Here is an 11001-nt window from a genome sequence, read left to right as displayed (position 1 = left end):
TTTGTTACAAACCTAAAACATGAAGGGGATTTTATCAACATTTTCAGAGCATTTCTATAGCAGCAGGTAGCCTCAGTGATTTCAGTGCTTGGTTCTGGTGCCATCATCTGCCTGACACCAACATTGCTTGGTGGCAATTCAATCAACACCTTGAAATACCTAAAAAAGAGTGAGTTATTTCCATATTGCATTTCAGAACTTCTCAAATCTGTACTGTAGGCTAACAGCAGCATTTTGAGACATGGTTACAATTCAAGCAATTTGTAGACAAATACTAAGAGCACTTAAAAGCTATCTTACCTTCATGTGAACATGTTTTAATGCTTTTATTTTAGGAACTCCAAAGATCAACTTGCCTCTGTTTCAAAATGGAAATTACAGGCGCCACCAATATGCTGGGCCAATGGAAAACTAAATGATAGGCAGCAACCAGAGCATGATCCTCAGGCTGTTTCATTGAAGTGCAGGATCTAACAAACACTACAGCAGGATTCTCACTCCCAGATGAAATGACACTACAGTCCCAGCACATTTCCACAAGAGAGGCTGCACAGTGGCAGAGGGGATGGTCTGTGCTGCCAAGCAGCCTTTGCCCACGAGGAGCAATGTTTGAGGGGATGTGTGTGAGCACCACAGCACCAGGCCAGCCTTGCTTCCACAGCACCCTCCTTCCCTCCCTCCTTCCCTCCCTTCCACCAGAGGAAGGCAGTGGCCTCTGCTGTGGGGCCTCCCCGGCTGGCCAGGACACCCAGAGTGGGTGGGAATGAGCAGGTGGCTGTGGATGGAAAAGGACGAGTAGGAACCCCTGGTTGGGTCCTGGTGCTCCCAAACCTCCCCAGTGTGCTGTGTCTGTCCCACAGGATCACAGAGCTCCCAAACCTCCCCAGTGTGCTGTGTCTGTCACCCAGGATCACAGAGCTCCCAAACTCCCCAGTGTGCTGTGTCTGTCACCCAGGATCACAGAGCTCCCAAACCTCCCCAGTGTGCTGTGTCTGTCCCCCAGGATCACAGAGCTCCCAAACCTCCCCAGTGTGCTGTGTCTGTCACCCAGGATCACAGAGCATTCTGGTCAGAAGGGCCCACCAGGACCATCAAATCCACCTCTTGAGCAAATGGTCCATACAGGGATGAAACCCCAACCCTGGTGTTATTAACACCACACTCCCAGCAGTCTCCCATGGGGAGCAGGGTTTTGGCCATTCCTGGTGTCCAGGCTGAAAGGTCCCAGTGACCCCTCTGTCCATGTCAGTCACTCTTGTTACTTACTCATTTTCTGCTTACCCCTCTTCAAATCACATTGTGAATACATAGATAAACTGCATCCATCCGAATTGTGAAGGGCAAAATATTTCATTAACTGGGAGAGAACATTTTCCTGACATTTAAAGCAATATGATAAAAAGAGGTTGCTGTTATGTTTTCCCCTTCATTGCCTAGAAGTCTTGTAGTTCATTGGGAAGAGATATTTTAAACAAACCCACTTGCAGTCAGCAACAATACATAGACACAAAGTTTCTAAATATAAGTCTCAGATATATTAAGGAATTCACAAACTGAAAAAGGTGGAAAAAGTTCACACTTGGTCACCAAAATTACATACAGCTTCTTCTGATGAGGATTCTTTCTCTGGTTTAAACAAGTGGTTTGCTGTTTTTTGTTGTACCCTTCTTGGTTTTCTATTCTGCCATGCATTTTTTGTGTTTTATCTATGAATATTTCCTCTCTTTTGGCACAGTACACATTTCAGACTTGAAGCACATCTGTGGCACCAGGTAACCCCTTCAGAAGTGCTGCTGGTGCCTGGACACACATTCCTGTACCAGCACTTCCAGCCGTGCCTGAAGGGCAGCAGAAGTCATGGGGTGAGAGGGAATTCTGCTGCAGAGCAGGGCCCGTGGTCATTGCTGCTCCCAGCAGCTCCCCATGGGATCCCTCACAGCCCACAGGCACACAGGGCCCCTCACACAGCCCCAGTGCCCAGGTGTCGTGGGTTGACAGCCTTTATCCCAATATCGTGTGTTGTGTCTGGCAGCTGTGCCTTTTCTCTCTTCCCCCCCCCCGGCCGTCTTGCTGCGGCGGGGCGGGGAAGAGAGGGGGGGAGTGTTTGACCAGGGCCTTTTTGCTTTTGGCTTGCCACTTGCTTGCTTGCTTTCTGCTTTTTGCGCTGTTTTTTTTTTCCTTTTCTTTTGTTCCCTCTTTCTTACCCTCCCCTGAAGATACTGGACCGGCTCCGGACCTGACCTGAGACGTCCAGGACACCTGGAGCTCGCGAGAGAAGCTTGGCGCCCTTCACAACACAGTCTGTTTTCTTTTCTTTTCTTGTGTTGGGGAGTGTTCTTTTGTTACTTGTCAATAAATAGTTTTGTTTTCCACTTTGCTCCTCCGAGAAATTCCTTCCCGAACCCGGTGTTGGGGGAGGGGTGGTTGGAGGTTTGTTTTGTTTGGGGGGCTCCCTTTTGGAGATTTCCCCTAATTTGTCCTAAACCAGGACACCAGGGAACCCAGAGTCATGGCCAGGGCTCCACATGGAGCAATCTTTATGGAAACACCTTCGCCAGCTTCAAACATGGGACACTTCCGATAGCTCAGAATGCCTTCTAAAGATGTCAGATTTTCAGCATTTTTTTAAACAGCCCACCTTTTAAAATTAAGAATAATACTGGCAGATACTTTTTGAACACCAATTAGAAGTTTTAAAATCTGTGTATATATATTATATATATGCATCTGATTTTGCATTTGCAGTTCAGGAATTCCTACCTGTCAAGCATCTTCTTTTCCTGCATTTTGAATGGAAGCAGTGTGGGTTTTTATCTTCTATTGTTTTTCCTTTTATATAACTAAAAACCTAATTCACTGAGCTCCACCAATGCTCCTCAGCCCTCTTTCACACAAAGAAAATTCTATTTGGCAGTGCCCAAACTCCCAGTGGAAACAGAATTCTATTTTTGTGTTCTATTCTTCATTTTTTACAGAAACCGGAATGCTCTGAATTATTGTCTGTTACACTATTATATAAACTTTATTTAATTTGAAATCAAAATGACAATCAACAAGGACAACCTGTCCCTGCTGGAAAGCAGCACAACTGCTAAAGCTGCTTGGAGGGATGAGCTGGCTCAATGGGAAGCAGCAGCAGAGAAAAAAATCTGCTCATGGAAGGAAAAGTGAAAGAACAGAGAACAAAGCTCAGGAAGCTCTTACAGAATATTCAAGGAGGAAGTAGATAAAATTCAGGAAGAAAAATACCTCATATCACTTCTTAACTGCTGCTGCACAATGCACACCATGTGGGACAAGCTGGTGCCTCACTTAACTACAGAAAATTGGTATCAGCTGTTCTTTACAGGGCTGAGAAGTAACTACTTCCTGACTTGCACATCTGTGTAAAATGACTCCCTACACAACTTGGCTTTATGTGCTCTCCAACAGATAAAAGTGTATCAAGTCAAGGAGCCTGAAAGTGTTTACTTTCACTTACCACAGACATATTAAAAGTAAGTCACCATTGTTATTCTTGTCAGTTCTTTATTGGTTTTCATCCTAAAGACTAGCACATTTACAGCATACATGGATTGGATGAACTAGAATATATAAAACAGTAGCCATATGTTTATGATATATTAATACTGCCCAAAACCAAATAAATAAAAATATTTCAATGCACAAAGCATAGCAAATACAGTCGTGTTGGGACAAAACTGTGTCATATAATACAATAATTTTACACGTGTAAATGAAAAAAGGCAACTGTGCTGTAGGTACTTTCACAGAACATACACAGAACATACTTGGCAACAGTTTTCTTCTTTTACCTTTGTATGTTTTATAATTTAAAAAATGTACTCAAAAAAGGAACATTAGACAGAACTTCATTTTACAGTAATCCTTAGATTTGCCTCTCCTGTGCAACAGAAAAGCTCCCTTCCCCCTTGTGAGGGTCCCATGTGGACTTCACGCGTCACAGTTTTCTCTGGAGCACCGCTCGAGCCCTCGCTGTCGGCGCTGCCCTCGGCAGGAGCCCGAGCTGGGCCCATCCTGGCAGTGCCAGCCCAGCAGTGCCAATTCCATCCCAGCAGTGCCATGTCCATCCTGGCAGTGCCAGCCCAGCAGTGCCAACTCCATCCCAGCAGTGCCATGTCCATCCTGGCAGTGCCATGGCTATCCCAGCAGTGCCCAGCTTGGCAGAGCTGTGTCCATCCTGGCAGTTCCAATTCCATCCCAGCAGTGCCATGTCCATCCTGGCAGTGCCAATTCCATCCCAGCAGTGCCATGTCCATCCTGGCAGTGCCATGTCCAGGGGACACCGCGCTGGCAGCTCAGCACCCGGCACAGCCCCGCGGCATCCGGGGCTGTGGCTCCAGACAAAATTCAGCAACATTTTCAGATTCCATTGCCATACAAAATAAATAAAGGATTGCTAAGCTCTATAGCAGGTCTAATGATTGTTGGCCACCGTCTAAGAGAGCGGCGCTGCTAATTGTTACAAGAGACATTTGTTATTTCCTTCCGAAGCTGAACATTGGGAGATTTTTAGTGTAACAATACAGGACTTAAAATAAACAACGTTTGAAATAGACAAAATAAAATTATCAACTCATGAAATTATCAACTCATAAAAACTAAGGGATATAAAGAGCATAGTTCATACAAAAATAAAGTAGCATTTCATAATGGGCCAGGGACTGAAGGCTGAGCAGAACTAATGGAGTAGCATGTCTACAGAGATCCCACTGAAAAATTTTTCATCATATATTTCTTTACTTATTAGCAAAAAAATAAAACAAAATCAACACTCATTAATTGGCTAACAAGGTTTGCAACATTTCCGAGTGACTGTTCTACTGTAGATTATTTGCTCAGACATGGGTAGGTACTACAATACATTGCTTTTGCACAGAATTCCATGTTTTGTAATCCTAAAGAGTCTAAAATAATGGTAACAGCCTAGTTCAGCAGAACTCTCTGACCTGGCTTTGTGACATGCTGCTCAGTGTTAAACTGCAAAAAGCAAAATGCAAAAACTGCTGGACCTGTAACCCCCAAACCTATATGGGAGCAGAATGAACATGGCTGATTGATAGAGCAGTGACAGCACAGACAAACATCAGTGAGAGGGAGAAAGAAATCAGAAAACAGCCATATACTTACCTGGCTGTTGCTACTCCCCCAAGAAAAAATGGGCAGATTTTTTCTATTCTAAAACTCAGATTTTTAGGAACCAAGAAGGAAAGGACAGTGTGCTGAATGAAACTAGCTAGAGATTACTGGATCCTGTTAAAATTTGGAAATTAACATTTAGCTGCTTTTTAAAATGCTATCTTAGCTTCAAAGGCATTCTTTGGGAGATTATTTCAGAGGAGATCTGTTGAACATTTTTTATCATATGCTATCCAACTGACCACCTTTGTCATAAGCTAGAACCCACCTGTGGTTCTCAGGCACGAGCAGTAGCACTGAGCAGTTCCTCTCTATTGACACAGGGCATTGCTACCTTCCTCAGATATACCCTGACACCGGCCACACTTTCCCCCACCAGGACTCTCAACAGGTGAAATGCAAAGGTAAACAGAACCCAATTTTGATTTTGGAGCAAAGGGGATGCATTGGGCACTTTGAGACATTTGGTAATGACATACAAAACCGATACAGAAAAATCATATGCTGACCAAAATAAAGTAACGCCCCGAGATACTGAGGCTTACAATCCAGAAGTGATATAAAAAAACCATGGGTAAAAATGTGTTAATTAATGTACAACACCATGGAATATACTGAACATGTCACGTGCAACACCAGCGACTTGCTTGTTGCACTTGCCTTAGAGAGGGGAAGGGCATGGGGAACTGTTGCTGGCATTAATAGTTAAGCATCATGATGTTTCTGAAATACTTTTAAAAATCAGTTGTGTGCCCAAGGCCTTATCTGCCAAAGATGACAGGAATTTCTTTTATTTGAACTGAATTATAAACCAGACCTCACATGTCTGGTTTATATATACAAGTGGCCTTTTATATATTGTTAATTTCATACATGAAGGTGGCATCCTATATACAGTAAAACAATTCTTTCTCCTGGCTCTTATTGTGCTGATTTTTTTTTTTTAAATCAAAGCCCCTTTTATTGATTGTAACAATGCGTTCTACAGTTGCTAAACTGTCTAGGATCCATTTTATTTACAACTTTTGAGTTTTACTCTCAGTTTTAAAAAGTTTAGGAAAAGCTCAATCTGAAATCAACTCAGTATAAAAAGATGTTATGGAAACAGCTGCCTAAATGCCGTTCCTAGAGTCCTTGCCCATCCAGGAGGTACCTAGCTATTTGCATATAGGTAATTATTAAGTAGCACAGTATCTGCTCATCTTACATACACTGAAGGCTATTGAAACGGGCAGAGAGTCATCACACTATTCTCAAGCTAAGGTGTCAGAATAATTGTTACTATAGATTCCAATTCAGTAACATGCTCTGTATGACCTAACGAAACATACAAAAAGGTTATTTATCTCTTCTGGATGACAAAATCATGTGTTAATCTAGAGTGTATCCACATGTTTTAATGGAACAGCAATTAAAGGACATGGTATGCTTATGTTTCAACTTTTCCATAAGTTCCTTCTGGAGGCCTGTAATACTTTGGGAAAGCCTTCAGTTGCAGGGAATTAAATGCATACTTGCGACATCCAACATTCTTCATTGTATTTTCTCGGCGACAACCCTCACTGGGGAAAAAAACAAGCACAAAAAATGACAGCAGTAAAAGGGAAAAAAAAAAGAAAAAAGACTTAAACTAAGATGAAATGAACTGGTTATTTTATAGCATTAAAATAAAGTTGGTTATATTTAATGAGCGTTTAATTAATTTGCCACTGCAAATATTAAAAGAGATGATTCATCATACAATGCCAGTAAGAAGCACACAGAATGGACACAAGCTATGTCTGATTGCTAGTTTTGCATTTCTAGAAAGCAGCAGCACATCTACTGAGAAGGCTCTTTCACGCCGGTTTCATGTATTTCAAGGTGCACTGTTGAGGAGTTCACATGCCATTCACTGCACAAGGGATCCCAAGGGGTTGCTTAAAAGCAGTTCTGCTAATTTATTAACACATAAAGCTGAAAACCAAAACCTGCAGATCTTTCTATAAGAGCTTTAAATTAATCTTATTGTTCCCTGTATGTCAGTATTATAAGTATTTACTTAAAGATTAGAGCTGATACAAAAATAATGTATGCCTTTCTAGTTATCTCTGCATGCATAAATGGACATGAAAACCAAGGCAATCTAAAAAAATCCTAATCATGAAATAGCAGTGCAAAAAAGACTGGCTGCATCATCACCCCAAAGAAACAAAGCTGTGCAGAATTTAATTTTCACCCAATATTTTGGTGCAACTGCCCCACATTACAAAGAGGTTCTGTGCTACAATAGAAAACTACTCCAGTTATAAGGCTTCTTTACACTTGTAAATCTAATCCACAGTTCCTTTGATTATATCCAAAAAACAGACATACAAAGAGGAAGCACTATCTTTTAAATATATATTATAAATCAATTTAGGCTTGTAGGAGAATTATTATCCCTGATTGAGGACTGGAACCTAAACAATGACAACTAGACCTTCATGGCAAAGTGTACAGTACAGCATCTTATGGTGGAAATGTCAGATTAGTCCTGTCTTGGAGACAGCTGCAGCATCTACCAGGTAAGCTGTGATCATCTGATTCAAAAGGAGGGTTTGGATTCTGGTTCAGTTTGAAAGCTCTCGTGCTCTTACAGACCTCACCATTCTTCTAATTTTGGTTCATGAAACTGGCTGTAACTGTGTTCTGTATGTAATAACAAGTTTAACTTCATAAAATACAGTAATTTTTTTTTCTTTACTTTAAGGAATAGTTTAACTAAGTTTGAAATTTGTCTCTGGAGCACATTCTGTGCTTGCCTTTTATAGAATGGATCATCTGTGATGGCACTGTTTTTCTGGCACTGGTTTGTGTTTCACAAAACTCCCCCGATGGCTCTTGCAGCCAAATAGATACATCAAAAGTTTGCACAACTCATACTTCAGAGAACTAATAAAAGCAGTAAGTTTAACTAGCAAATATGTAATGCTAGGTGAGCATTTTAACTGCAAAGTGAATCATTCTCTTCATATCACATTTCACTGCATCTGGTTATTGCATGTGTCCCTCATGGCACAGATACAGTGACAAGGATTCATTGCCCACATTTCACATGCCATCTTCCTTGCTTTGGAAGCATATAAGGAGGATGCACTACTGCATCTTAAATCTGAATGCCTTAACAAAAGCACAGACCAGGCCCCAAAAGGAAAAAAAAGCCCCAAATTTTTTCCCATTGAAATGAAAAAGAAAAAACCTGCATTTTTTCCAAGAAGCCTGGGCTTTCATTCCAAACAGTTTTAAGGTGGTCTTACTGCAACCCTAGTGGTAATCATGAGCAGCACCTTCACACTTTAAACAGATTCATAATCTCAGAGAGCTCAGTGGATGTGGCTGCCACCAGAGTGTGGCTGGAGCCTGGAACAGCTGCCCAGGGAGAGTGGCAGAGTGCAAGAAGGGCTCGGACAGCGCTCCCAGCACAGCCTGTGCCTGTCCTGTGCCACGCCAGGAACTGATCCTTGGCCCTTCCAACTCAGGAGATTCTGTGATTCTAAAGTTACTTTCACATCTGGTTAGACTGAACTCAGGACACCCCCACATTGCCAGATCAAGGCCACAGTCCAACCTGACAACTGCTCACCTTGTAAAAAGGTAGACTGGGGCACCCCCAGCAGACAAACCAGTGCTAACCATAAAGAACAGATGATTTCTGTGGAGACACAGCAGCATCAGGTATCAGCACAGCACAGGGATGTGTCCCAAACCACCACAGCATGATAAACCTCAAGAGCAGTGAGGATGCACCAATGTACTGAAACTCATCGCAACTAAAAATTAATATAATATGTGCTTTTTGTATATATAGATAAGCATATATGTCTTTGTGGTTTTTTTTTTTTTTCTTTAAAAACAAAATTGGAAGAATAGTGAGGAAAAATATTAAGAGATAGTGTACTGCACAGTCTGATTTCATGAAGACACAAATATAACCACACACTTTTTTTTTTTAGTTAGAATAATTAAATCCAAATTTCGGATTTAATTCTGATTTTTATTCTAACTGTGCTTTTATGCTTTTTTTTGTTTTTGTTTTTGTTTTTTTTTTATTTCAGCATACTTCTCTCAGCAGCTCTCAGTTCCATTAAAATTTATAATAAAAGCTAAAGCTATCTCTATTTTTTGAGCAAGTTAATAGTAGAAAATACAAATCACAGTACTAGTTCTCCTCAGAAGCCCAATGTCATCTCAGGCACCAAGCGAAGTAAAACCCCTTATGAAGTTATCAAACTACATTAAATGAGGTTAGTTTTTTTATCAGCTATTGCTATTGACAAGCTCTGCCAGACCACAGCATCAACAAAATCTTCCAGTTTAAATAGGCCTCCCCTAGTTTGATGTTATATATAAATGATGATCAAATTTCATCTGCAATTACTCTGCATCACTAAACTAGGAAGCCACTTCAGCCTCACCACTTAAATAAATGCTAACTTGCCATTGCTCGCTTATCATTAAGCCACTATCAGCATCATAATTTATTAAAGCTGTGCAACGCTTAAAAATGGAAGTAACAGTAATATTTAGTCTAATGTAATCAAAATAAAGCCCAGTGGAAAACCTGAAACCCACCTACTAAAGGAGTTAACTGAAACCTCCTACTTCTTGCCTGAAAATTAAAGACCATTATCTTTAACTTCTAGGATGCCCATATTTCACAGTAAGTTCTATAACAGAGCACCTAAAATAGATAATGGATCATTAGCAGGCTAATGCCAGTCACATCCCCTTCCTAACCACAAGGTTCATTTTCCTCATGTCTTTAATACATTGCAAAATGCAGATCTACAAATAGAATGAAATAATTCTGCATGCAGCACACTGCAAGTTGTTTTATGAGTGTTTTCTAGTCTATTAGAATATATTTAACCATGAGAAAGGAACAAAACTATGTTTCTACAAACTGTTCAATAATGTAATTTGGATATTATGCTTTTAAATGAAAGTATAAATTTGTTACTTCTTTAAATAAATTTCTTACAATTTCTTATAAACCCCACCCATGTTTTTATTTTTCTCTTCGTACCTCGTAAAAATGAAAGGCAAGGTTAGCATACACCTTAAATATACAAAAAGATACAAATTCTTTTCAGACAGAGTTCCTTTCTCTGGAATACATGAAACAAGTAACACAAAATTGTATTTGGTAAGAGATCTTCAGGCCGGCTAAAGTAAAGAGGTAACAGGCCAATGTCAGACTATGTTACAAGCACTGAAAGCAGAACAATAATTTAAAGTTTCAATACAACTGGTTTTGATAAAATAATTTGATGTATATTTACAGTTTAGTACAATAGAAACGTAAAATTGTAAGGCATAATAATAATTCTTGGCAGACAATGCTATGACACATTCCTTTGTCCAGCAGGTACCAAGTGGCAATACACATTCAAGCACTTTTTTGTTTTTGTGGGTTTTTGTTGTTTTTCTTTTTTTCTTTTTTTTTTTTTTATTTTTTTGTTTTTGAACTCTATCTTCACTTGCAACGTAATCTGGCCACCAGGTATGCTATGCTCAGAAACAGCCACACAATCAGTAAATTGGGGCTGAGAGCTAGTAAAGGAATAGAGTAGAGGAGGCTGGGATCTAGTCTGAAATCTCGGATGGGCACCAAGCCACTCAAGTTCTTCTGGGTGACTATCTCCCGTGTTCCAATGCTGTGAAAAGGAAGAAGTTTGGGAAGAGGGAAAATAAAACAGAACGGAAGACAGACATGCAAATGGATGGATAAAAAGAGATGGCAACACAAGGTGGTCAAGAAAATGAAAAAACATGGAAGAACGCACAACAGAACCAGAAGATGAAGTAAAGAAAGAGTGG

General features: G+C 40.5%; 1 protein-coding gene across 9 annotated transcripts in view; it reads right to left on the bottom strand.

Moving 5' to 3' along the window:
* Nucleotides 1-3508: 3508 nt before the first annotated feature.
* Nucleotides 3509-11001, bottom strand: part of INPP4A (inositol polyphosphate-4-phosphatase type I A) — a 110365-nt gene continuing 102872 nt past the window's right edge. For 6 of the 9 annotated variants that reach the window (XM_058042902.1, XM_058042894.1, XM_058042917.1 and 3 more), the window contains one exon: nucleotides 9005-10838. In XM_058042902.1, the coding sequence (XP_057898885.1) occupies nucleotides 10658-10838 (181 nt within the window). In that variant the 3' untranslated portion in view covers nucleotides 9005-10657. Of the gene's footprint in view, nucleotides 6723-9004; nucleotides 10839-11001 lie in introns of those variants that run through there. The other 3 variants (XM_058042932.1, XM_058042947.1, XM_058042955.1) reach the window with 1 other exon arrangement.

Source organism: Melospiza georgiana, chromosome 2, assembly GCF_028018845.1.
Source record: "Melospiza georgiana isolate bMelGeo1 chromosome 2, bMelGeo1.pri, whole genome shotgun sequence".
Classification (NCBI taxonomy): Eukaryota; Metazoa; Chordata; class Aves; order Passeriformes; family Passerellidae; genus Melospiza; species Melospiza georgiana.
The sequence above is the reverse complement of the archived record's forward strand: the minus strand, read 5'-3'. Positions and strand labels throughout refer to the sequence as shown.